General features: G+C 32.1%; 3 protein-coding genes and 1 long non-coding RNA gene across 7 annotated transcripts; 2 read left to right on the forward strand and 2 right to left on the reverse strand.

The window, feature by feature from the left end:
* Positions 1-12,156: 12,156 nt before the first annotated feature.
* Positions 12,157-17,634, forward strand: LOC111308846 (phosphatidylinositol/phosphatidylcholine transfer protein SFH8-like). Of its 2 annotated transcripts, none has more exons than XM_089746114.1 (15): positions 12,157-12,395; positions 12,536-12,668; positions 12,975-13,278; positions 13,743-13,842; positions 13,922-14,188; positions 14,288-14,365; positions 14,481-14,582; positions 14,706-14,755; positions 14,942-15,041; positions 15,157-15,255; positions 15,367-15,480; positions 15,876-16,005; positions 16,125-16,528; positions 17,106-17,180; positions 17,305-17,634. In XM_089746114.1, exons 2-15 carry the CDS (start codon positions 12,635-12,637, stop codon positions 17,323-17,325), a joined length of 1,878 nt encoding a protein of 625 aa, XP_089602240.1. In that variant the 5' UTR covers positions 12,157-12,395; positions 12,536-12,634; the 3' UTR covers positions 17,326-17,634. The 2 variants fall into 2 exon arrangements, with proteins under 2 accessions (XP_089602240.1, XP_022763233.2); XM_022907498.2 differs by having other exon boundaries at positions 12,593-12,668.
* A 475-nt stretch (positions 17,635-18,109) lies between these two features.
* Positions 18,110-22,508, reverse strand: LOC111308849 (phosphatidylinositol/phosphatidylcholine transfer protein SFH3-like). 3 transcript variants are annotated; one of them, XM_089746123.1, is made up of 15 exons: positions 22,277-22,440; positions 21,931-22,069; positions 21,377-21,641; positions 21,107-21,206; positions 20,732-20,998; positions 20,569-20,646; positions 20,355-20,456; positions 20,219-20,268; positions 19,989-20,088; positions 19,807-19,878; positions 19,616-19,699; positions 19,238-19,361; positions 18,678-19,060; positions 18,488-18,562; positions 18,110-18,383 (listed from the first exon to the last, which is right to left on the reverse strand). In XM_089746123.1, exons 2-15 carry the CDS (start codon positions 21,974-21,976, stop codon positions 18,366-18,368), a joined length of 1,764 nt encoding a protein of 587 aa, XP_089602249.1. In that variant the 5' UTR covers positions 21,977-22,069; positions 22,277-22,440; the 3' UTR covers positions 18,110-18,365. The 3 variants fall into 3 exon arrangements, with proteins under 3 accessions (XP_089602249.1, XP_022763238.2, XP_089602251.1); XM_022907503.2 differs by lacking the exon at positions 22,277-22,440 and adding an exon at positions 22,443-22,508 and having other exon boundaries at positions 18,111-18,383; XM_089746125.1 differs by lacking the exon at positions 22,277-22,440 and having other exon boundaries at positions 18,244-18,383; positions 21,931-22,105.
* Positions 18,976-19,254, forward strand: LOC149519886 (uncharacterized). The gene is made up of 2 exons (XR_016329070.1): positions 18,976-19,104; positions 19,197-19,254. It is a non-coding gene; the product is annotated as an uncharacterized LOC149519886 (long non-coding RNA).
* A 1,954-nt stretch (positions 22,509-24,462) lies between the features above and the next one.
* On the reverse strand, positions 24,463-26,722 carry LOC111308847 (AAA-ATPase At3g50940-like). Its single transcript, XM_022907501.2, has 2 exons — positions 25,446-26,722; positions 24,463-25,130 (listed from the first exon to the last, which is right to left on the reverse strand). The coding sequence occupies exons 1-2, from the start codon at positions 26,493-26,495 to the stop codon at positions 24,636-24,638; spliced, it is 1,545 nt and encodes a 514-aa protein (XP_022763236.1). The 5' UTR covers positions 26,496-26,722; the 3' UTR covers positions 24,463-24,635.
* Positions 26,723-27,097: the final 375 nt, after the last annotated feature.

A 27,097-nucleotide genomic window follows, 5' to 3' on the forward strand; every position in this document is an offset into this window, starting at 1 on the left:
CTCATCATGTCTATCATTGTAGCCATTTCTTTCCAAGTTTCTTCTTAAGTCCTAGTCATTTGTTCTATCAACTTTTGTTGAAACCTAATCATTTGCTCCTGCATAACAAATTAAGCTTTTTTTATCCTTTTTATTCTAGATACTTGCTCACTTTTCATGATTTTGACTTATGAGCAAGTGTTGTAATGATGACAAGTGATCTGATTTATGTTTTCTCGATGGCCTAACTATCATTGCACCTGATTAAGTTAAAGGAAACTCTTTGAGATTTGTTATTTTGACGTCTCTTTCTTTTAGTCATGATGTATTTTTTAAAAAATGAAACACACATATGATGCATGAATGCATGAATGTAAAAGATGTGCTTATTATATATCCAATATTTGTAAAAGATTTTAAGTTTAGACTTGAACCACCATATCATAACTTCACATTATCCTTACTTAATACTTATTTCATTACAATATTAAAATTTTCAAAAGAAGCGTCCCACATACTTGTGCTATTCATAAGCATTCTTTAGAAAATTGGTCAAGCGTTGGCTACGTTGTCATGGGTAAACATTTTCTTTCAATTGTTTAGCTTTTTGGGCCATGTCTCTTGCTTTGAAGCTGACTTCTCTTATATGTTCTACTAGGTGAGCGGCTTAAAATTCTTTTAACTGATATTCTTTTTTCTAATAGTATACTCTATGTATAAATTGATCTCGTTCCTCTCTCAAAACTTGAATGACCTTACTTTGATAATGCATTTGCTATTTCAAGTCATCTACAAGACTTTGTAGTACCTTTTTTTTCATAAATTGACTTAACTCTTCTTTTTTAGATAATAAATTAGAACAAAGCTGTTTTGTATTTTTTTTGGATTTTTTAAGCTCTGTAGTCATTATGGCGATGGACTTATGCCAGCTTTTAAAGATCTTTTCTTATTCTCTTTCAAGCCTTCAAGATTTTGCTTCACTTTTATCAGTCTTGTCTTTTCACTCATTAATCTCATACTGAAGCCTTTTCTTTTCAAGCTCTCATATTCTTTTTCTTTTTCAAATTACGCTTCATAATTTTCATATCCTCATGAATCTTTTCACAATGGGTGTCTTTTTGGTGGCATGGTTTGTTTTCTTTAGAATTAACTTTGCTTGTGACCCATCGACTTCTTCATATCAGATATTTAGGTATGACTTTATCTTTATATCCCCTACGATATACTCTCTGAGTCTGCTTTTACTCTTTGATAATCTCTTTTATCTTTATCATAAAGCCTGATTCCTCAAAAAAGAATTCCAATTCTTGAAGCCCATAAGTCATTGGGATAAATTGCTCTGACCCTAATTGTCAATGAACCAGTGTCGGAGCATAGCTTATACCTCCCCACAGTCCTAAGAGTGGAACCCATGGCTTATCACCACACATGTATAACATGACTTCCCGTGGCATCCATGGAGCTCTCCATATAACTTGAGCACTAGTGAAATCTTGTAAAATTAATACCCACTCTTCTTTGGTCTTTGATTCTGATCACTCAACATTACAGCATTCTTCAATTGGCCTACTTTTATTACTATAAGTATGATAAAATTTACCCATAGGATGTTAAAGATGACTTTTTACCCAAATACAGAGTAACTGTATACACCCTATGAAGTGTCATCCTTTTCTTCGATAATGATTCAATTATCTAAAAGTCTTTACCAATATAAAAGGAACACGATTGATTTTATTATCCACCTGCTCGAGAAAGTCAATCATTGATACCTCAATGTACCCCAGGACCTTTGAAAATATGATAAAGCCATTAATTGCCAAAGCTATCATTCTCATACCTCGTTCATCCTCTAAGTGTTTAATGATGTAATCACGTAAGATTTCTCATAGGATACAGTCACTTTTGCTTTTTGTTTGGATATATGAGTTCACATTTTGAGTGGGGGCTTTCATCATATAGGTGAGTTTTTTTTTTAGATCCAAGTTTTTGACCTCGCCAATAGATTTTGTATGGATTGGAAATATGCAATCGTAATAATGAAGTATATTTTTTGATAGTCGGAGCCATATCTATTTTGTTGAATATGAAACATCTGTATACAAGATCCTAAAACTGAATTAAAGCTCTTATCAATTGATTTTTCATAGGCACCTCAAGCAGTGAAGCAATATGACCATATTTTTCCTCAAAAGTCATCTTCCTAGAAGTTGTTACACAGCGCCAAATCTCGACCAACTCAAAAATATCATTTTGTTGAAGTCCCAACTTGATTTTTTTTGGCAAAATTTCTTGTTCAGATTCTTTTAAACAATTTCTCATTCTACTTTGGGCTTCTAATGATAGAGTTATCACTACATTGGTCTCTTCACACATGATGAGCTTCAAAGCTACGAACATCATGATGGTGTTTTCGAAGCAATACTGAAAATCTTCTTACTGATATTAGCATATTGAGAAGCACATCCCGTATGCAAGTGTTTATGATGATGCATGATCATGAAACTAAAGAAGAGCAAAACAAAATAAGGTTAGTAATCATATTAAAATAAATATTCCTAATGTGTCCTAATTTAGGGTATAATAAAAAATGGTATGGCCCTACTAAGGTTGGTTTTTTAAAGTTCACTATATGCATGGTTTGGTAATTAACATAGGCTAAAAAAGTTTCCAAATTAATCTTCACTGTTGTCCACTCTAAACTAGTAAGGCCTCCAATCCTCACCCATAACAAGCTACCGACAGAAAGGGTTTAACTTGAGTGAAAGTATTTCGCTAGCCCAAACGGAGATATTATAACCTCACGAAAGCGTAGGTACTCTACTCCCTCCTAAGAAAATATATATTTGGGAGCCTGAGTATAAAGCTCATGCATGAATGCAAATGTGCACGTGTGTAAGGGAATGTAAAAAATAAAATTAACAATATAATTAGCAATAATATAAAACAATAACATATCACAACCAAATGAAAAAAAAATTAATATTTGAAGATGAGATAAGAAATTAAAATTAAATATCGAAAAGACCATGAAATCAAAATTTGGATGATGCATGTTTAATTTTTTAGCTTGACTCTCAGGCATCTCCAGTGGAGTCGCCTAGCTGTCATAACGATTTTATGATCGAGAGAACTCGATCGCTAGACTTGGTGAAAATTTTTTAAATCACCACCAATCTTTTTATAGGGTGTGATTGGCCACCCAAAATATCATCTTTTAATAAAAATCTTAAAATTAATTAAAACTTACTAAAAGAAGCTTAGGTCTATGAAATTAAGACTAGGTTCGGGAGTATGGTTATGAGTGAGAAATGTTTTAGCACTTTCACATCGCCTGTTAAAAAAACAATACCATTTAAACATGCGTAATCCTATAATTTTGATAACATAATCTTTTTTTTATTTAAGTTTAATTTCTTAAAATTTATTTTAAAACATTTTTCTTTGTTACAAAATTAACATTATTATTATTATTATTATTATTATTATTATTATTATTATTATTATTAATCTTTAAAACAAAAGGAAAAAAAAATGTCTTTGATTTCAACTCTGACAGTCGAAATCAAGCAGCTAGAGTGGTCCAAATTTCTCCCTGACACTACCTAACTTGACAGCATAAAATTCGGTGAAAAAAAGTCATCAGATAGATCTCCAAATTTTTCACAAAAATATCCAAGGAGGTTTGGGATTTAAAATCCCAGAAGCTCTATAAATAGAGCTAAGTTTCATAGAAAGGGAGAACAAGAAGAACAATAAGAGGGAACATACACAATAAAAAAAAAAACCAATAGCAAGCACATAAAAAAAATTTTTCGACAATGAAATTCTCAATCTAGGAAGTTGTAGATTTTTTTTTGAAAAATTTGTGCTTAGAAAGATGTTTAGAAAGTGAAAAGGATCACTGTAAAATTTTTTAAAATTTTTTTGGATATTTTTTAGGTCGTTGAAATCTGAAAAAATTTAAAATTTTCGGTGATCGTTTGAACTTTTCGGTTACTGAAATTTGGGTTCATCATCAAAATCTGAAAATTTTGAATTTTCTGGCATTGGCTAAAGTTTTTGGCCACTGATGCACAGTGACAACCGACCGAAAATTGAGTTTTACAGAGATGACGAAGGGTGCTGAGATTTTAGAGAGAGAGGCTATGGGGTAGAGAGAGAGGAGAAAAAAATTAAGAAAAAAACTAAAATAGGCCTTCTAAAATGACATCATTTTGGGCGACTGGACCGAACCCAACCTATGCAGGATCCGCGCATCAACTCGAACCATTTCGCAGGTTTTTCCTTTTCTTTTTCTTTTTATTTTTCATTTTGATTTTGATTTTGATTTTTTATGTTGATTTTTATGTTGTTATTATTATTATTATTGTTATTTTATATTATTACTGATAATAATTTTTTAAAAACAAATAAATAAATAGAATAAAAAATGAAACTGAAATAAAATAAATAACCTATAAAAATATAAATAAAAAATTTAATAATAATAACTACTTAAAGGAAATAAATTTTATTACAAGTAAAAATATTATTTAAATTTCACCAAAGTGTTGAGATAATTTTAAAAAATAATTTTTGCTAAAAAATAAATAAAATTTGATAAATAAAAAAATAAATTGTTTAAATGAATCTTTTAAATATAATTTTTAGAGAAAGCAAAAAGAGTTTAATTTTTTTTAATTATTGCAAGTAAAATAATTTTTCGGATTCCACAATAGAATTGGGATAATCCAAAATTATTTTCACTAAAATAAAGATTGATTTAAACAATGTAAAACAATAATAAAAAATAAAATTAATAATAATTGATATCTTGAATTTTTAAAAATATATATATAACAAATTGAAAGAGTTCGATTTTGTTTAAACAAGAGATTAATATTTAGATTTTACCGGTGAGTCGGGATAATCTAAAATTTTTTTTATAAAAAAATATAATTAAAGAATAAATAATAAAATTTTTTAAAATAATCATAATAAAGATTAATTAATTTATTCCTTTAACTATAAAAAAATGATTTTATTTAGGATCTTGCCAAAATTGAGATAATTTTAAAACTTGTTCAAAATTTTTTAGAATTTCATTGAAGAGTCGGGATAATCTTAAAATTTGTTTAATAAATTTTGAAAATCCATCAAAGAGTCAAGATGTTCCTTAAATCTTTTTTTAAAACAAATAATTAAAATTTTATGACGAAGTTTCGAGAATTTTGTGAATGATCAATTTTCTTGAAATATTTTCTAAACAATGATTTTTAATAAATTCTATTAAAGCGTTGGAGAATTTATAGAATACAAAATAATAATAATAATAATAATGTTAATTTTGTAACAGAGAAAAATGTTTTAAAATAAATTTTAAGAAATTAAACTTAAATAAAAAAAGATCACGTTATCAAAATTATAGGATTACGCATGTTTAAATGGTATCGTTTTTTGAACGGACGACGTTAGGGTGCTAATACTTTCATCACTCATAACCGTATTGTATAACCTAGTCTTGATTTCACAGACCTAAACTTATTTTAGTAAGTTTTAATTAATTTTAAGATTTTTACTAAAAGATGATATTTTGGGTGGCTAATCACATCTTATAAAAAAATTAGTGACGACTCCAAAATTTTTTATCAAATTTAATGATCGAGTTCTCTCGGATAATAAGAGGAGCCTTTTGAATTTAAAATTTGTTGCCTTTGGTTAAAAGAGCTTTTTGAATTTAAAGTTTGTTTTCTTTGGTGATAGGAGCCTTTTGAATTTAAGTTCGTTGTCTTTGGTTAAATGGGCTTTTGAATTTAAAGTTCGTTGCCTTTGGTGAGATAATTTTTTTAAATTTAAAGTTTTTATAGCCTCTGTTTAGATGAGCCTTTCAAATTTTCTTTAAAAAAAAAAAATTTTATGTTCAATATTTCATTTTTTGTATGTGTTTACATGAACAAAATTAGTGTATTTTTATCTTTGCTTTATTCCTGATTCTCAGAAACAAGCAAATAGGGGTAGTTGTAGGCACCAATTTTATTTTTCTTTATTTTATTATTATTTAAATATAATTTTTTTATATTATTATTATTATTAATTTTTAAAACAAAAGAAAAAAAAAGTAAAAAAAAAATGTCTTTGATTTCAACTCTGGCAATCGAAATCGAGTAGCTAGAATGGTCCAAATTTCTCCATGACACTACCTAACTTGGCAGCATAAAATCCGATGAACAAAAGTCATCGGATAGACCTCCAAATTTTCCACAAAAAATATCCAAGGAGATTTGGGATCTGAAATCCCAGAAGCTCTATAAATAGAGCTAAGTTCTGTAGAAAGGGATAACAAGAAGAACAATATGAGGGAACATATACAATAAAAAAAAAAACCAATAGCAAGCACACAAAAAAAAAATTTCCTAAGAATGAAATTTTGATCTGAGAAGTTGTAGATTTTTTTTTGAAAAATCTGAGCTTGAAAAAGTGTTTAGAAAGCGAAAAGGATCACTGTGAAATTTTTTAAAATTTTTTTGGATATTTTTTAGGTCGTTGGAATATGGAAAAATTTAAATTTCTCAACGACCATTTAAACTTTTCGGTAATCGAAATCTGGGTTCATCATCGGAATCTAAAAATTTTTGAATTTTTTGGCATCGACTGAAGTTTTTGGTCACCGGTGCACTATAACAACTGATCGAAAATTGGGTTTTACCACAGCCGACGAGGGGTGCTGGGATTTTAGAGAGAGAGGCTCTGGAATAGAGGGAGAAGAAAAAAATAAAGAAAAAAGCTGAAATAGGCCTTTTATAGGTGCCCTAAAACGACGTTATTTTGAGCGTCTATACCAAACCTGACCCACGTAGGATCCACACACCAACCTGAACCATTTCGTAGGTTTTTCCTTTTCTTTTTCTTTTTATTTTTCGTTTTGATTTTGATTTTGATTTTTTATGTTGATTTTTATGTTATTTTTTTATGATGCTATTATTATTATTATTATTATTATTATTATTATTATTATTATTATTATTATTATTATTACTGGTAATAATTTTTTAAAAATAAATAAATAAATAGAATAAAAAATGAAACTGAAATAAAATAAAGACCTTAAAAAATTAAATAAAAAAATTTAATAATAATAACTACTTAAAGGAAATAAATTTTATTACAAGTAAAAATATTATTTAACTTTCACCAAAGTGTTGGGATAATTTAAAAAATAATTTTTGTTAAAAAATAAATAAAAATTGATAAATAAAAAAATAAATTGTTTAAATGAATCTTTTAAATGTAATTTTTAGAGAAAGCTAAAAGAGTTGAATTTTCTTTAATTATTGCAAGTAAAAATAATTTTTCGAATTTCACAATAGAGTTGGGATAATCCAAAATTATTTTCACAAAAATAAAGATTGATTTAAACAATGTAAAAAAATAATAAAAAATAAAATTAATAATAATTGATATCTTGAATTTTTTTAAAAATATATATAGAAAATTGAAATAGTTCGATTTTCTTTAAACAAGAGATTAATATTTAGATTTTACCGGTGAGTCGGGATAATCTAAATTTTTTTTATAAAAAAATTTAATTAAAGAATAAATAATAAAATTTTTAAAAATAATCAAATAAAGATTAATTAATTTATTCCTTTAACTATAAAAAAAAAGATTTTATTTAGGATCTTGCCAAAATTGAGATAATCTTAAAACTTGTTCAAAATTTTTTAAGATTTCATAGAAGAGTCGGGATAATCTTAAAATTTATTTAATAAATTTTGAAAACTCATCAAAGAGTCAAGATATTGCTCAAATCCTTTTTTAAAACAAATAATTAAAATTTTATGATGAAGTTTAAAAAATTTTATGAATGATCAATTTTCTTGAAATATTTTTTAAATAATGATTTTTTATAAATTCTATCAAAGCGTTGGAGAATTTATAGAATACAAAATAATAATAATAATAATATTATTATTAATTTTGTAATAGAGAAAAATGTTTTAAAATAAATTTTAGGAAATTAAACTTAAATAAAAAAAATCACATTATTAAAATTATAGGATTACGTATGTTTAAATGGTACCGTTTTTCGACTGAGCGATGTTAGGGTGCTAATACTTTATTAACTCGTAACCGTACTGTATAACTTAATTTTGATTTCACAGATCTAAACTTATTTTAGTAAATTTTAATTAATTTTAAGATTTTTACTAAAAGATGATATTTTGGGTGACTAATCACATTTTATAAAAAAATTGGTGGCACTCCAAAAATTTTTATCAAATCTAATGATTGAGTTCTCTCGGACATAAAATCGTTATGACAATTCAATTTTAAATTCATGTAAATTTATTTATTAAATTTTTTTTTATTATTGACATATAAGATAATATTTCTAAATTTTTTTTTAATTAATGTCTCACATGCCATTATTTTCTTCGGATGTTTCAACTTAGCTTCGTGACGAAGAAAACATTAGTGGGCAGCCGACCTAAATAAGAAAATGAAAGCAGTGGGTCTATAATACGGAAATTCGTTGGTTTTGGACAAATTGGTTCAGCTTCCAAAATCCTAAATATATTTGTTACATTGCTTTTGCTTCCTTTCTCTTTTATTTATTCTTTCCCACGTGCAAAATTGCTAGCAATATCTAGATGAAAATTCACGTGCATCATGCATGTCCTTATTTATAGTGACAATATGTTAACAATTATTGTCTTAAAACAATGAAACTAATGGAACATAAATTTAAAAATTCTTCCATCTGCTTTTGACCTTTAAAATGTTTTGTTCATTACAAAGACAGCCTTTTGTTTTTTTTTTTTTTGTTTTAAATTTGTTCTTATATCTTTCATGTATATTATATAGTATTAACATGAAACATTTTTATTAAAAATGAAATAATGAGCAAGCTTTCATAAGTGCACTTTGACCCGAAAACCATTTTATGGAAGTGGGAAATACCATTTTATTTGGGCTTGTGCACGTTTTGAGATCCAATGAGGGGACTCACTTTGAATATTACCAATAGTACGGACAAAGACTTTTGGAGACCTTTGGACAACTTAGGGCTATCTTTCAAATGAATGAAATGATTCATCCGATAGTTTTCAGCGAGGCTGAAGCTTGATTTTCAACCTTCATAATTTAAAATGCGATGATACATATAAATATAATATAATAATAAAATTTAAAATTTTAATAATTATTACATATATAATTAATAAAATCAAAAAAATATATTTTATGATATTATGTTAATATAAATTATAATACATAATTTTTATATAAAATATAATATAAATAAGTAAATTTTAATATTTTATATGATATAAATATACAAATTTTAAAATTTAATCTCCGGTAGATTTTTAAAAGTTTTGGCCTCTTATATTAAAAAAAAAAAAGCCTTTAGATAAAAATTCCTATGGTAATAGTTGTGTATCCCGTTAATAAAATATTAAAATTTAATTTTTAAACATCATAATTTAAGTTCTGACCAAAGAAAAGAATTTCTATTGAGATGTGGATTCTATACTATTAATTGGACCTCTAAGAGTGCAAAAATTTTCAGCACTCGGAGCATCCAAATAGGCCTAAGCCATCTAAGCTCAAAGATGGGCTATTGGACTATGAAAACGAAAACTGAAATTGTAGCTTACTTGGTCCAAATTGAGGCCCAAAATAACTCCCCCTATTCGACCCAGCAGCCCTTCGGACTTTGGTCTCCTAACGCAATCAAAGCCTGTCTATACGACAACAAGATCCACTGCCATTTTTTTTTTTCAGCTTTGGGTTCGAAAGTTTCTGGTGATGGCACGGATGGTGTGGATATGAACTGAGGATGACTTTCATAGCTTTTGTTTTTCAACATGACGATGACAAATTGATAAATCTGCAAAAGTTGTTACTATATTTTGGTGAGGGAATATTATGTCCTTGTAACATGCTTTCTTGCTTTGTAATTTATATTCCAAGAATCTAAACTACTTTTGTAATGTGTTGTTGCAGTGTCTGTCTGTTATCTGGTTCCTTTGACGATTCTTGATAATCTTACTTTTATTTGATTTATTAAAGTCACTGCTGCGCTGTCTAGATGTTTGGTGAACCATACCTTCTTAATTTCCTACCTGTACAAGCTAACAACTGATACCTTCTTATATTATTATAGCTGTAAATGAAAGTAAATCCTCATAAGTTTTAATATAAATTTAATAAAAATAAAAATTATGTTTCATGTTTAACATTTTAATATAAATTATATCATAATAATTTTCATATTATTTTATATATTTGATAAAAAAATAAATATAATATTATACACAAATTATTAAATCTAAATAAATTCACGGTCACAATATAATTTAAGTGACATGATTTTAGGATAAAGCGGATAAACTTAAAAAAATTTGTCAATTTTTTTCAACTATAAATTGGGATTTATATATTTTGTCAAAGCATATCTATAGAACATTTTTTTTTTAATATGGACAACTATTAATGCTTCAAAGCCTTCCATAACAATTCCAATTTGCAATGGAGAATAATCAAAAACTTTGAATTTGTTGGCAATTTAGCATCTGTTAAGGCACCGTGTTTGGGAACAACGTTTTTTGACCTCTTGATTCTTTGTTACGTCTTTTAACAAACTTTTTTTTTTCTTTGGGGTTGAGCTATTTGACTGTTTTCCTCAAATCCAATCATTTAGGAGACAAAATGGAACCTCCAAGGTTTCCAATACCTTGCAACCCAATTTTCAAATCCTTAGATTCCATCTGATGGCATTCCAATTTTGAAATTTTCTAACCTGTATTATTAAATAGAATTTGATTTTTACGTATCAAAGAGGTTGTACCTGAAAAATAAAGTGAAAGATGATAATTGTTAAAATTTAAGTATTAAATTTATTAAATGATATTTTTTAAAATAATTACATGAATAATTGTATTAAATATCAAATTCAAATTTATTGTTTAAGTTAAAATTTTTAAATTTGATAAATGTATTTTATTTTATTATAATAACTAAAGTTTTTTACTCGTATCATGCATGAAAATTTTTATTATATTTTTTATAATATTAAAATTTTAAATTTATAATAATTTTCATGCTTAAATTAAAATAAAATTTATATATTTTGAAATATTTGAATAAATATAAATTTTAAAACATTAATTGATTGAATAAAATTATTTAAAAATATCAATAATATGAATTGTCCATGAAACGTTCATATATGTAAATTTTATCAAATTTTTATATATATTATAATATTATATTATATATGATTCATTCACTTATACAAAAATTAGATTAATGATTTAGAGAACATGTGAATTTCGTACAAAAATTAACAAATCAGACAATTAATTTGTGGTGATTTTTTTTTTTCATGTAAGTGATGGGATATTATTTGTATATATAAAATTTTAATAAAAAGTTATATATTTCATTATTAATGCCTGACATTTTAAATGAAACATCCAATATCCAAAACAAGACATTAAGAAATTAAGATTTTAATTTAAATTTTTTATTAAATTATTAGATTGAGAGGTTTATGAAACGAAAAAAAAAAAACTCTCAATATGATTCAAAGTACATGAAAAACATTTGATGCTTTTTTCTTTAAATTGAAAATTCATTGATTCCTTGACCCCTCCAAAGAAAAGTGTTTTACATAATTTATTGTACAAATTTCGAGAACAATAATTGAGTGAAAGTGTAAAACTCTTCATGCAAGCGTGAGGCATGCAATAAAATGTGGCTTTTTTTTTTTTTAATTTCCATCATCGTTTCTTGTCCCACTGTAAATCTTTAAAAGAACAAAAAAAAAGAAAAGCAAGGCACGCATCCTTTATAAAAAAAAATATTAAAAGGAAACTTATTAAAGAGAAATACGAAAAATAAAAAAAGAAAACCCAAAAAGAGAGAGTATCGACTTGGAAGTATATGATTCGAAATCCACCACGTGCTCAATAAATTAATAAATAGTACCGTATTATTAACACACCGTCTGTGACCGAATCATCACCCAATTACACCGCCCGGAATGTGTACTGTTCACATATCGTCGGCAGCTTTCTCGTTCTGTGCACTCCCTCCCCATTTTCTCGCCACGTGTCCATCATAAATATCCGGGCCCCACTTCCCTCAATCAACTCCTATAATGGCCCCCTTCCATGTCTTTCTCTCTCTCTCTCTCGAAAAGTTGCCATTCAATTCCTCTCTCTCTCTCTCTCTCTCTCTCTAAATTCGCCGGCGAATTTCTAATTTATTTTAGAACCGAAATTCTTTTTTTTTATTTTATTATTATCAGTTGTGGACACAGTCTCCAAGATCGGTTAGAATTCTGGTCAGAGGCATTTATGACTGTCGATCTACCTCGTGATCCGTGACGCAGAAACACGATTAATATAATAATTTTTCTCACAGAGGTAGAAATTTCTCTCTTCCTTTTTTTCGTCGCAAATTAAATTTAAACAATAAAAGAAAGGCAAAATTCAAACACCTGAAAAATTGTACTCTTCAATCTTCCTTATTCTTGCTTGTTGATGGTAATGCGGGGTTTGATAAGGTCCGTGCGGGTAAATTGATACTCTTTGGACCCTAATTTGACCGATTGGGAAGTCAGGTCTCCGGCGGCGCCGCCTTGATTCTTCGTGACGGAGATTAGATGTCGGGGCCACTGGATCGATTCGCTAGGCCTTGTGAGTTTAACTTCTTTCGTTTCATGAACTGATTTTACCAATTCTAGGGTTTAACTGTAGCTAAGTTTGCTTGCTGAGAAGATTTTGGTAGTGCGGATAAAGGAGGAGAAATTTAAACTCGATTTAACCGATAGAGAAAGGAATTCGATTCTTGTTTTAGGGTTTCTGAAGAATTATCAGAAATATATATGAGAATTAGAAGAAAAAAATAGAATTTGATTTTCAGATTAGTTTTCTAATTCTTTCTTTATCTAATAACACTACTTGTTTGTAATTGTAATTTTCTGGTTGTATGTCTTGAGGCAGGCTTTGAGGGGTTTTTGGGTAGTGATGAGAGGAGAGAGAGGAAATCTGATTTCGAGAACTCAGAGGATGAAAGGCGCACAAGAATTGGATCCTTGAAAAAGAAGGCGTTAAATGCATCTACTAGATTTAAGCATTCTCTCAAAAAGAAGAGTAGTAGAAGGAAAAGTGATGGCCGTGTTAGCTCTGTATCCATCGAGGATGTTCGAGATGTGGAGGAGCTAAAGGCTGTTGATCAATTTCGACAAGCATTGATTATGGAAGAATTGCTTCCAGACAAACATGATGACTATCACATAATGTTGAGGTGCTCTCCTTCTCTTAATTTTATCTCATATTCCCCAAAATTGTAGTTTTTACTATTGGATGATTCTTTTTTAATATTGCAATGCAAGTTTTATTGGCACTGTTCTCTCGTCAAATGAGCAGTGGACCGCCTAATTAATGAATATTCTATCTCCAATATATAGAAATTTCTGTAATGATTGGTGAATGGTATGCTTCATGATTCACCGATTATCTTGACGTGAATTTGAATTGGCTTGATAAGGGAAATCAATACGAAGAATTGTGAGTCTATTGGTCTTATTTTGGTCATGTTCTTTGTTTTGTTTTTTCAAAATGTCTTATTTGTGTTTGCTGATGTGATATATCTTTTTTCGTTTGAAGCCTTTTTGGATCATCTCTGCTGCTCTCTGCTTCTTTACTTGCCTTTCCAGCTTTGAATACTGTGGCTAGTAATAATTAGTTTCTTCCTTTACTCTTATGTAGGTTCTTGAAAGCACGGAAGTTTGATATTGATAAAGCTAAGCACATGTGGGCAGATATGCTCCAATGGAGGAACGAGTTTGGTGCTGATACCATCATGAAGGTAGTTGCGGTTAATAATTTGCATGAAATAGTATTGGTTATCATCCATGTTTTTCACTGCATTTATCCTTAATTTTCAGGATTTTGAGTTCAAGGAGTTGAATGAGGTTTTAAGGCATTACCCTCATGGCCATCATGGTGTTGATAAAGAGGGAAGACCTGTGTATATAGAAAGATTAGGAAAAGTTGATCCCAACAAGCTCATGCAAGTTACAACTATGGATCGGTATGTAAAATACCATGTCCGGGAGTTTGAGAAGGCCTTCACTGTGAAATTTCCTGCATGTACAATTGCCGCAAAGAGGCATATAGATTCAAGCACAACAATTTTAGATGTTCATGGTGTGGTATGTTTCTTGTAATCACTTTTTGCCTTGTTAATACCTTATATTTGGCTGCGAATTAGTAGCTAACTGCTGATTGTTTTGTTTTCATCTATTTATCAGGGCTTTAAGAATTTTACTAAGTCTGCAAGGGACCTGATTATGCGACTGCAAAAGATTGATGGTGACAACTACCCTGAGGTCTGCCATCTCAATGTGCTTGCAGGATGAATTGCAAACTTATGGTTCTAACAACATTTTTATATTAAGTTTTTTTGAGCTGAAATTTATCTTCGGGTCTTTTTTATTTTTGCAGACTCTTCACCAAATGTTTATCATTAATGCTGGTCCTGGGTTTAGGCTGTTGTGGAACACCGTGAAGACATTTCTTGATCCCAAAACAACTTCCAAAATTCATGTATGTTAATACTTTTCTGCAATATTTTTGAAATTGAGTATACTTTCTTTTTTGGCTTTTGATTTCTCATTTATTTGTTGCTAATTTATAATTATACATATATTTATCATGAAATGACTTTAGGTTATTGGAAACAAGTACCAAAGCAAATTGCTTGAGATTATTGATGCCAGGTAAATGCACTTAGAACTTTCATGACATGATATATTGTTATCTTGTCTTTGTTTTACTCCTATTTGCGATACAATTTTCATCATCATCTGTCTCGCTCGAAAAGAAAATATGTTCTTTTACTATATTTCACTTTGTTGTTGCCTCCTCCTGTCTAAAAGCTAATGGCAATTATCAAATCCATTCAGTGAGTTGCCAGAATTTCTGGGTGGTAGCTGTACCTGTGCAGATCAGGGAGGTTGCCTTCTGTCTGATAAGGGGCCTTGGAAGAACCCAGAAATATTGAAGGTTATAAACTAGCGTTGGTATTTAGTATATGTTTTTAATGCTGCTAATTTCAAGGGCTTCATCATTGTAGTTGTTTGTAACAAAGAAACACTTTATTGCATGTGTTTCTTCTCAGATGTTTCTTAATGGTGAGGCACGGCGTGCTAGACAAGTTGTAAAAGTTTTGAATAGTGATGGGAAGGTTAATGCTTATGCTAAGCCACAATATCCAATGGTATATGATCTTTCTAACTTTCAATTGTCCTTGTCTTCTGGAAAATTTTGATAGTCCTGTTTTGAGGTAAAAGTTTTGCATTATCTCATTGCTTATTGTGCTGTGTGACAGTTGAAGGGTAGCGATACATCCACCGCAGAATCTGGATCAGAAGCTGAAGATATTGCATCCCCGAAAGCAATGAAGAGCTATTCCCAACTTCGGCTGACCCCTGTTCGTGAAGAAGTGGGTTTTTTTTTTACCTTTTAATCTTCCGTGGTGGTTAGGGTATTGAAGTACTTTGCTTTTAGCTGATAATATGTCGGATTACGTTCATTGTGAGTAATATAAACTGTTGGATAGAAGAGATCTTAACATGGAATTTTGCTTTTGGAACACTAAAATGCTTTGGAATATTAGTTTCATTAATATGACCCAGCAATTTGCATTCTTTTTAGGGTTTTCTTTGTTTTGTTTGGTCGTCAACAACATGCTATGACCTATGAGAATCATAATGACTTAAAAGGGTACTTGATGATGACTTCATTATGCATCTTATTGGGTTCTACACTTAAGTTTAGTATCATTGTTATTTTTAGCAAAATTGCTAATCGACTTGTATGGCTTTGTAAATTATGCAGGCTAAGCTCTTTGGGAAAACGAGCTATGCTGGTAACTTCTCAGGCTATGATGAATATGTTCCCATGGTAGACAAAGCTGTTGATTCTAGTTGGAAGAAACAAACCTCCCTGTTGAGGCCTGCTTCCAAAGGTTAACAAATATAATCTCGTATAACATGTCACCCTTTGAGATGCTACATTTCTTCTTAAAACCATGCTTAGACCGTTTATAACATGCTTAAGAAAATGAAATGCTATTTTGTGATTCAGGTACATTAGTGTTGCCTGAAACTCCTAAGACCCCAGAAGGAATTCAAGCTCGGATTTTGCTGACTCTTATGGCTTATTTCATGACACTTTACACTGTCTTCCGGACAGTAGCATGCCATATAACTGGAAAGCTTCCTAACACAGTTTCCGGTCATTGTCAAAATGTTCCTGAACTTACCCCTGATGCAACTCAAGAGGAAGAGTTTCGCCCCCCTTCTCCAACCCCTCCTTTTACTCAGGCAGATCTTCTATCTTCGGTGCACAAGAGGTTGGGTGAGCTTGAGGAGAAAGTTGGTACTCTACAAGCAAAGCCATCTGAGATGCCTTATGAGAAAGAGGAATTGTTGAATGCCGCTGTATGTCGTGTTGATGCCCTAGAAGCAGAGCTAATTGCTACCAAGAAGGTACTGTTGGCAATCTTAATTATGTTATTATTTTCCAAAATATCGTCCATATTTCTGTTAGAAGTCCCTGAACCGTTTCCTGTGAGTAGGTCATTCACACGTAGTGTCAAAGTGACAAAATGTCTCACCTTGGTACTTTATTTATGAATTGTTTACATGGCTATGGAAAGAATTAAATGATTTATGGTGAATTTCGCAGCCTGGGTACTTTATTTATGAATTGTTTACATGGCTACGGAAAGCATTCAATGATATTTTCATTAAAGCATCTGGTAGTGCTAAATGTTGTATTTTGCATTAGTGCAAAGGTTGGTAATAAATCTTCTCTGGAAGTTGGATTTATTACCTGTTATTTTGAAAAACAAAAAACCAAAGCCTTTTAGGCTAACTGGCTCCTCTGACTGCAAATATTTTGCAGAAATCTCAATTTCCTCTAGGGGAATATTTGTTATCAACTGATTAATCAGTTATTTTGGCATGCTTACAAGGCTTTTTAAAATTCTTGCAGTTGTGGTCATTCTTGCTTTCATTCTCTGAAGTTTCATTTCTTTTTGCATGTATTTTCTATATTGAATAGGCTCTTCATGAAGCTTTGATGAGGCAAGAAGAACTGCTTGCTTACATAGACAGTCAAAGGGAAGCCAAACTGCGGGTACGTCATTGCATTGGTTTTTCCTATTGTTTATGTACATTACCTAGATTTTATGCATAATTTCTTATGGTTATATCCGATCTTATTGTGCTATGGTTGTGGCTGATATTCCTCTCCGTTTCAGAAAAAGAAGTTTTGCTGGTGATATGCTTTGCTGATGGAGAGACTACAAAAATCAATAACTGTTTTGAGTTCCTTTCTGTTTTACTGTTCAACTTCAACATCAGCCGCCTATGTTGATCTTGTGGAGGATATACCGCTATGAGCAATGTAACTGTGTATCCGCTCATAATTGAATATAAATCCTACTGCCCAGAAATGCACAAGAACCATAATGGAACTGTCTTTCTTTCGGCTTATTTCATTTCCCTACTCTTTTTCCTATGTAATGTCTGAAATTGTCGCACTTCTTAAAGTAAAAGGGTTCTCATATTTATATATGTTGCTTTTGGAACTTTGTTGTCAAAAGTTAGATTTGTTGAGCTTCACTTATATCACGATTTCTAACGTTGTAAGTTCCCCTAATAAATACTTGGCTTAACATGTCAGAACCCGGTTTTGAGGTTTTACTGTTCGACATAAAATTGTAGCTGGGTACTGCAAGAAACCAACCATCGGAGCAACCATAATGTTCGAGAACTAACTACAACTGAGGAAAACAAGAAAATTCTCAGCTCTCTTCGAACAGGTTTCAAAAATTGTCTCTGACAATGAGCATTGAAGCGATGACAGAAAGTGATTGCGATTAGAGGTTCAAATCCTCGACTCTTCACCAGGCATTGACGGAAGAAACAGGAATGATATGTAAGGACATACTGCAATAGCAGATACTATGTAAATGGTAGTCTTGTTGGTACTAGGTATAGTAAAGTTTCAAGCTAAAATACCAGGTTGTGGTCAGAAGAAACTTGAGAAAGGCACTGATTTTTATCTCCTCCGTAGCCAAGATTTCTGCTGTTCTTTTTCTTCACTTTTATTACGACATTTTTAACTTTATCATGAACATTACAATTAGGACCAGCCAAGACCACTATTTGAGCCAATAATTGTTCGACGTATACACGAAATTTCAGAAAAAATGCCTCAGGGTCTTGAAATAGAATATATTACAAAGCAAAACAATATATGAAAGGAATTCATATGTGGGGCTGAATATCATCAATGCCACCAATATCAAGTTCAGCTTTACCAGCGGAATGGGTTCTGCAACCACAATCCAAGAAAATGAGATGTGAGATACTCCTGAATATGTAACTGAAATTTGCATGATCTTAACTAGTGAAGCAGTAAAAACTTTGATAACTTACAAACTTCTTCTTCTTCTTTTTCTTGTCAATGTAGGTTTGAAGCTCCTGCTGTTTATCGAGGGCTTCCTCAAGTGCCTGCATAAGTAAGAAAGGAAACAAACAATTAAGATTCAAAGACAGTGACAAGCACATGCACTTCATCGGATTCTTCAGGATTTGAGTTTAAGATAACCAAGCTGTAAGTATGTACCTTCTTAGCTGCAGATAGCTCTTCTTCCAGGGTGCAGACCCTGCTTAAAGCAGCATTCAACATCTCCTCTTTCTCGGGTGGCATAGCTGCTGGTTTCCCCACAAGGAAACTCACCTTCTCTTCCAATTCAGCCATGCGTTTCATCATGGCGAAGTAGTCAGCGCTAGTGATAGGTGGTGGTAGCTGAGCGGCATGGCCTGTGATCATTGGGTTAGCGTAGTAAACTTGACCACCATACAAAGCAGCTTCAGTTAGTTTCCTTGGCATGCTGCGGGACAAGCGAACCATGGTTACAATACCCATAACGAAGGCCATGATTCCTCCGAAAATGTTGGTGCTCATTCCTTCAGTAGCGCTCCTATCATCCTTCATGTAGTAACAGTCTGCAGTTTTGGGGAAAAAAAGTGGGGAATGAATGGTGTCATTGGTATATTCTTATACTCAACAAAATTTATCCAAATGCAAAATCTACATAAAATATTAGATTCATCTACTCATGTAATGTAATGTTTTTAGCAGTCGAAAGTATAAGGAATCAGCTCGTTAGCAAGAATATCTACCTTTTGACAAGGCAAAATTTTCATTTCCCAGTGATTTAGGCCAGGAAGCATCTACACTTTTGTCAACCATTGGAATAAATTTGTCATAGGGAAAGGAATCCTGGCACTTTTTCTTGATAGGAGACTGCAATATATAATGACATGTACTTATGTTAACAGAAAAAAATTGAAAAGCAGAAACTGAGATATGAAATATCATGTTTGATTATTTACAAATTTGATAAATTATATTTGACAATGTATTTGAATTTGACTAATTGGAATATTTAGCTGCATAAATCATGATCTATCTCAATTCAGGATCTCATATGCACTAGAAGTCTAGAGCTCCTAATTTCTTTGCATTGTGGACATGGCAATAATAATGAGAAAACTTACTTCAGCAACAGGAGATAGTGGTGTATTCTCTACATGGCATTCAGCAGTGTCCAAAGCTGTTTCTGCATCGGAGGAATAACTCCTCTTCATGTCCAAAACATCAAAGAAAATGTTAGGCATTCAACTAGATATTGAGGCCTGGGATAATGTGTGAAAATTGAAGTGGCAGAGCCTTGGTTAGGAGTGACTACCTCTCGGCATGGTTTCTCCTCAACGCCTGACATATTCCTCCTTGTGCACTTGGCTTCACCATTGTGAACCCTCTAGCTCAGAAAAATGAAGTACTCAGTTTTATCATTGCACGTACAATTGCAAGTATAATGCAATATATATATATATTACACCAAAAATCAATCAATCTTTAGGTGAATACCTTTAATATTTCTGGATCGTTCCATGGACCCTTGTCAGAAAGCATGCAACCGCCTTTGTCAGCACAATTACAAGTACCCCCCAAAAACTCTGGCAGTTCACTGTTGAAAACCAAAACAAAGAAATGTTTTAGCATAGAAAGTTTGAAATGCATTGCACATTTATAATTATTTGTCAAAACAACATACTAAGAGAAATTCTTATCCTGCAAAACTGATGAGAAAGACTTACTTTGCATCAATTACTTCAAGCAATTTGCTCTGATATTTGTTACCCAAAACCTGGTCGATATAATGTAAAGTTGTTTAGCAACATTATAGTATCAAAATCAAATGTAGTGTCAGGTAAATTGGCGACTTATACTTACATGGATTTTTGCAGTGGTCTTTGGGTCAAGGAACGATTTAACTGTGCTCCATAAGAGCCTAAATCCAGAGCCAGCATTGATGATAAACATGCGGTTCAGAGTCTGCAACATAGAAAGGATTCAATTAGCTTCATCTTCACAGAAAAACTTTCATGCTAGAAGTAGACCGAGAATCTCAGGGCAAGTTAAACGGAGCTTATGGAGTAATGAGTACCTCAGGATAATTGTCACCATCAATCTTCTGAAGGCGCTGAAGGAGCTCCCTTGCAGTCTTGTTGAAGCTTTTAAGCCCCTGAAAGTTCATTTATGATGTAGGTATTAGAAGTGCAACGACCCAAATTTTGGAGAAAAATATATAAGGAGCAAATCTCACATACCACTCCTTCCACATCCAATATGGTTGTGCTCTGATTTATGTGTTTTTTTGCTGCAATTGATGCAGCAGGAAACTTAATAGCAAAGGTCTTCTCAAACTCCTTTACATGGTACTTCAGATAGCGGTCTATTGTTGTTACTTGAGTCAGCTTGTTAGCATCAACTTGACCAAGTCTTTCAATATAAACAGGTCGTCCATCCTTATCAACTCCATGATATCCTTGTGGATAGTACTTAACCACTTCATTGTACTCCTTGAAATCAAAGTCCTTAACAAAGAAACCAAAAGAAGAAATTTCAGACACAAATTAAAAAGTTGCACCATAGAAGCAGGTAGTTCAGTGTTTCTGTTTTCGTTTTTAGTAACTAATATACACCTCCATGATTGTGTCAGCCCCAAAATCCTTCCTCCACTGGAGCATATCAGCCCACATTTGCTTTGCTTTATCAAGATCAAATTTCCTGGCCCTCAGAAATCTGTATCATCAAATAATGAGTTAATGACCTAGTCTTTCATCCAATACCATTCATATTGAAATTACATTAGCAGTTTTTCTGTCAAATTTCCTAAACATTGTCTCTAATGCTGTTTATTAAACTCTATGTTCTTCGTCTGAATTAGTGACAACTAGATAAAAGATTGTTACCTTAGCATCATATGATGGTCATCATGTTTTGCAGGTAGTAGTTCATCTAAGATAAGTGCCTGGCGGAACGCATCCACTGCCTGTAGCTCTTCAGCATCGAGGTTATCCTCTATACTAGCAGCGGACATAACTCTACTATGTCTCTTGCTCTTCTTTTTAAGAGAATGTCTAAACTTGCTTGAGGCACTGATTGCCTTTTTCTTAAGAGACCCAAGCCTTGTCTTCCTCTCATCCTCAGAGATCTCTACATCAGATTTTTCAAGACCTGTAAACATTGCAACAAGTGATGATATAGATTTTGGGCGATCCAACCATGTGTAACCTGAAACAAAATAAATTCAAAAACAATATCCCATTGCATTGTCATTTTAAGGTAATTGGTCCTATTGTTTATTCCTTGCAATGAATTTCATATCCAGGATTTGGTTTTCTTTTGAGTTCTGTTACATCTTGACATTGACCATAATCAATATCTGATATGCATCTAAATCTAACATTAGTGTAAGAATCACAGAATGATTGGATAAAAGTTGCAATGTTTATAGAAGACTCACCCATTTTAACTTGTCGTTCAACGGGTAGAGACAAAGTGTCAGCCATGATTACAATTTTGCAATGCTGTTCAGCTCCCGGTTAAAAAGGGCAGCAGGTTCAAGCACTAGCACTCATACAAAGATGCTACTAAGCTTATACCTATAATCACATCCAAACATCGACAAATAAGCCATTGAAATCAAAGGAAATAACAAGTCTTCGAAATTAGTAAGTAAATTTCAAGAATTAGAAGCATGATATGGGATTAAACTGATAAAAAACAATTAAAAAATGCAGAGGGTTGTCATGTTTGCACATGTAAAGATCAAATACATAACATCATGATCATATATATTATATACCTACCAAAAAACAAACAAAAAAATATATGTACAATGTAGAATTGTAAGGGGATTGATGCCAAAACTAATGTCTATGGAGGATCGAAAAGATCAACAGTTTGAACCATAACTGCAGATCCAATGACAGAAAATTTTATGCAAGACGCAAGAGAAAGAGAAAGGGATCATACCATATGACTGGAGGCTGAGGGCTAATAGAGAACGAGAGAGGTGTATATATCACCCGAATAAATCTCTTGAATTAGCGGCCCTTGGAGATGTCTATAAAAAACAACAGACCAGGGATTGATATGGACAGATTTAGTTCTTCTGAAGATAGATTCCTTTAACTTTTACTAATCTTGTCAAGGTCTAAAGGACCTATAAAACTTGCTTGAGTTTCTGTTAAAGGGAGGCAGAGAGGCTGGCGATATGCATGCCACTCCGTTCAAACCTTTGACTGTCTTGTCGCTTTAACTAACTTGCAAACTGACTCCACCCTTTTCCCGGCAGAATTTGCTATACTTCGTTTCTTAATTAAAATTAATGTCCATAGTCATTTATATTACTACTATTTATATGTACTTACAATTCACCACCTATATTTAGCATAAGCCACATGAATGATTGGAATTGGAACCTCAGTTTTTTGAGCTTTGAACAAGGAAATATGCATCGACCAATAAGTCAAATGCTCGGATGCATTTTGATCCTATTTTGAAACAATGAAATATTTTTTATGTGATTAGTATATTATTCTACAAATTATTCCACCATTGAGATCCCAAATTGGAGTAGAGACATGGAAGTTTGGGTTTTGTCAATGTCTCAATCATGAATAGCAAATAAAACATGTGCAGTTTTTGTTAAGTTTAATTTCATATATGCTTTATTCAATGGCTTGTTTCAAAGTTAAATTATATGTCAATTATCCTTCTTCAGCTGCATGATCCACCATTAACAATTTCACCAGGAATGGGGTTGAAGTTGAAACTTCTAACTTATCAACTTCAGACTGTGGGGATATTTCAGAATCATTTTTTATATTATGTAGTTGTTTTTTTATCAGAATGAGTTGGTTCTTGAAGTTTGGGTGAGGAAAGTCAATCTGCTTACACGAGTGGCGTTCCACTAAGAATTGCTGATGTTCTTCCTACTGCATAGTGCCAACTGGTACTACTCTTTTCTATTTTTTCTTGAACATCATGCTTATATATATATATATATATATATATATATATATAGATATTAATCCCTATAGAATGTAAATATTATGTCAAATTTATATTAATCTACTCAGAAAGCCATTAATTCAATCAAACGGCAACGGCTTCTTCAGGTTTTTTGGTTCATATTCTTTGATCATGTAGCAGACTAGCACTAAGAGACTACACGTGAGTCATGTCTGCAATATTTAAAATTTTTTTTTTCAAAAATTTTGCCAACTGGCCAAAAAGAGTTTAAAAAGATTCATAATGATTTTTCTTGTTTTGACAGATTCTTCAAGAATGATATTGAGATTACCAAAATATCAGAAGTTTGCTAGAATGGTAGGGCAAATGTCAACTAAGGTAAAGACTAAAGACCTATGATTGAAAGGGAAAAATTGAAAAAGAAAAAAAGAAAGAGCTTTGAGGTCTTGAATTCAACTATTGTTGCCCTACTCCCCGACAAACTAAGAAATTCATTCTATTTTATTTACATTACATTTCCTCCCTTTTTTTGACATAGCCTAGGGTTCAACTACTTAATTGCATCAATAATGGCCAACTAATCCTCCAGGGTTGGCAACTTGGCATAACAATTCATAGCCCACTTTTTGATATGGTTTGAATAAATAGTATATAGCCCAACCTTAGGTATGATATGGGCCCTATGATTATTGCCTTCGGCCTAGTTCTACTAGAACACAAGCGAGCTAGCTGAGCTTACGAGACAATTAAAAGCGCATTTCAATAAATAATAAAATCTTTCAAAGCCCTTATTTCTGGATCACAAAAAAATGGATCTGTCAGTCCAACATTGTTATTCTAGCAGAATGGGCTCTGTTTCCTTTGTCGGAAGCACCTTCAAGATTTACTTAAAACAAACCATATGGGATACTTTTCAACGATCAAGCTGGGACGTTTTCGGTTTACTAGTTCAAAATTTACCGTTTCTGTAGTAGCATGAAGGTATGATGTGAAATAGATGATTATCCGAACCAAATAATTAGACAAAGAAAAATCATATCAATTCCACACAAATGGTAAGTAAAAAAAACATTCATATAAGTTCAGAAATATGAAATTGTAGACTTAATTTGTTTCATATTAGCAGGCTTTCATGATTTTTCTGCAGAAAAGAAACGGAGTAATCTTCTTCTCTATGAAAACTACACCAATTTACTGAATGATTAGTGTTTGTTGGTCCCCTGTATCTACCTGTTCCTTGCTCTTACCTTGTTTCTCTACTAGCTTTTCCCCATCTTCTGCTGCTTCGGCTTCTTCCGATTTCTTTTCAGTAGCGTCAGCTTCTTGACCTTCTCCTAGCTTGCTCTCAAGAAACTCGATTAGACCTTGTAGCACTATTTCAGGCACCTCATCTTTCATCAGCTGCTCACCTACTTCTGCAGGTGTCACCTTCGTTATCTCTAGCAATTCCTCAATCTCTAAGAAAAGCGGGTGCTCTGGCAGCCCAAGGTAATTAGAAGCCAGCATTTTGAACCCACATGGAGTGCAGTAAGACATGTGGATGTGCACATCCATTCGACCAGGGCGCAGCAAAGCTGGGTCAAGCCGGTCCTTGTGATTGGTTGTGAACACTATAATCCTTTCATCCCCACAGCTTGACCATAACCCATCTATGAAGTTCAGCAGCCCTGACAGAGTTAACTGATACTGGTAGAAAGCAAAGTGTGAATCTGAGGTTCCAATGGATTCATTTCCATTCTCAATATTAAAAAGCACAGCAACAGTGGTTATGATAATATCTCATTATCCAAACGCCCTTTCATAATTCATTGTCCAGAGATCAAAATATGAATTCCTTATAAGAGGCAAGAAAAAATTTCCCCTTAAAGCTTTTAAATATATGAATTTCCATGGTATCAACATCATATTTAAAGCATACACAAAACACAAAGAAAAAAAAACATCCTAGCATAAAATTAAGAGGTTAGTATTTTTACAAGCATAGTCTTCTAAATTATATACCTGAGGTAATTGATTAAGTCGATGAGAACCTTGTGGCACCGCAGCCCTGGCTTGAGCAAGTCTATCCTGCAACTCCAGAGAACAATCAATATCCTCCACAACCAGTATTGATTTATTCCCAGTTGAAATCACGAGCTTCCTGAGCTCTGAATTCCCCCTGATATCAGTCAACTCCAAGTCATAAATATCAAAATTAAGATAGTTGGCCATGGCAGCAATCAAGCTTGACTTCCCGGTGCCAGGAGGCCCAAACAACAAGTACCCTCTTTTCCAAGCCTTACCTACCCTCTTATAATACTCCTTTCTTTTCACAAATCTCTCCAAATCCTCCATTATTTTCTTCTTCACCTCTGAATCCATTGCCAGGGTTTGAAAAGTAGCCGGATGATCGAGATTCACTGACTGCCACATATCCCCTCTCCTTCCGGGCATCCTATCATATTTCAAGGTAAATAACTTCAAGGTCTTCTTTTGCTGCTTCAATTCTTTTGCTTTGTCCAATATGTGCTGCATATAAACGTTCAAGATCATTTCTTTATGTTTCTTGTGGAAACTTAGCTCGAAGAACCGAATCTCGGATTTAAGCACAGGGTTGTAAGGATCAGACCCTGGAATATACTTGGGAGGCAATTTTTTTGTAACAAACTTCCACTTCACTTGAACCCCATTAAAGTTATCAATGATTTCTTCATTCTTTTCAAGGGACAATGAAATCTTGCCTCCTCTTCTTGGCATGGTTACTCTAATTCTCTTCGTGTCAGGAGGGATTGTGGGCTCAAGATAGAATTCTGCAGACTTATAAAGAAGGTTATGGCTGAGACCATCGTATTCTTCAATGACTAACGTGAGGTCTGAAGAGAAAGAGACAAGGATATTCTTGATTTTTAAGTAGATGTAGTCTCGCAGCTCTCGAGGAACGAATTCTTTGGCGAATGATCGAACCAACATGGCAGTGGCGGCAACTGATGCAGCAGCCGAGAAGATGACCTTGGCAGAGGGGACTTGGTTAATGGCATTGGTAAATAGGGGGGGTTTTCTCACTGTGGGCATTTTTGTTGGTTTTGACAGAACAGAATGAACTGAAAAGAAAGAAACTTCCCTGCTATAAAAATGGTGGGTTTGGGCATTTGGGAAAATTGTTCTGCAAGCAATCGACAGAATTATTGACTTGGGAGACCAAGAAAAAAGATCGAAAAGACAAAAAGATGGAAGTCAGTAGTAAATCCAGAAACGGAGATTGAAGTTCACAGTCCAATCTTTTCTCAGGAATTGAAATCATTAGCGCGTGGCAAATGACTGTTGCTTTTTACTGTATTTGTTGAAGAAATTTCTCATCTCCTTCCAAAGTTGCCTTATTTTTTTGTAGGGGTTTTTTAATGAATGGCTTGGAAAATGGAAATTATAATAAGATTCCATGGACTGAACTTTAGTAATCCTTGATAATGATAATTTTGTCTTGTTTTTCGATATTATTAATTAATTGTTTACATTTGTTGTATTATAAACGAATAAATTTTATATATTAAATCAAATTATATTAATTTATTAATAAATAAATATTAATTTTTAAAATAAATATATAAAAAAATTATTATTTTTAAAAATTTATTCATTAATAAAATAAAATATTTTATTTATCTCATTAATTTGAT

The sequence above is a fragment of the Durio zibethinus genome, chromosome 2 (assembly GCF_047325235.1).
Source record: "Durio zibethinus cultivar Kanyao isolate XHJ-2024 chromosome 2, ASM4732523v1, whole genome shotgun sequence".
In the NCBI taxonomy this organism is placed as follows: Eukaryota; Viridiplantae; Streptophyta; class Magnoliopsida; order Malvales; family Malvaceae; genus Durio; species Durio zibethinus.

Coding starts and splice junctions, on each gene's coding strand:
- LOC111308846 (XM_089746114.1), top strand. CDS start 12,635: ATGTCGGGGCCACTGGATCGATTCGCTAGGCCTT. Junction 14,366..14,480: donor ATGGTGACAACTACCCTGAG/GTCTGCCATCTC, acceptor TTATTTTTGCAG/ACTCTTCACCAAATGTTTAT. Junction 15,042..15,156: donor AGAACCCAGAAATATTGAAG/GTTATAAACTAG, acceptor GTTTCTTCTCAG/ATGTTTCTTAATGGTGAGGC.
- LOC111308849 (XM_089746123.1), bottom strand. CDS start 21,976: ATGGCTGACACTTTGTCTCTACCCGTTGAACGACAAGTTAAAATGG. Junction 20,457..20,568: donor ATGGTGACAATTATCCTGAG/GTACTCATTACT, acceptor TCTATGTTGCAG/ACTCTGAACCGCATGTTTAT. Junction 20,089..20,218: donor CTTGAAGTAATTGATGCAAA/GTAAGTCTTTCT, acceptor GGTTTTCAACAG/TGAACTGCCAGAGTTTTTGG.
- LOC111308847 (XM_022907501.2), bottom strand. CDS start 26,495: ATGCCCACAGTGAGAAAACCCCCCCTATTTACCAATGCCATTAACCAA. Junction 25,131..25,445: donor GACTTAATCAATTACCTCAG/GTATATAATTTA, acceptor GCTTTCTACCAG/TATCAGTTAACTCTGTCAGG.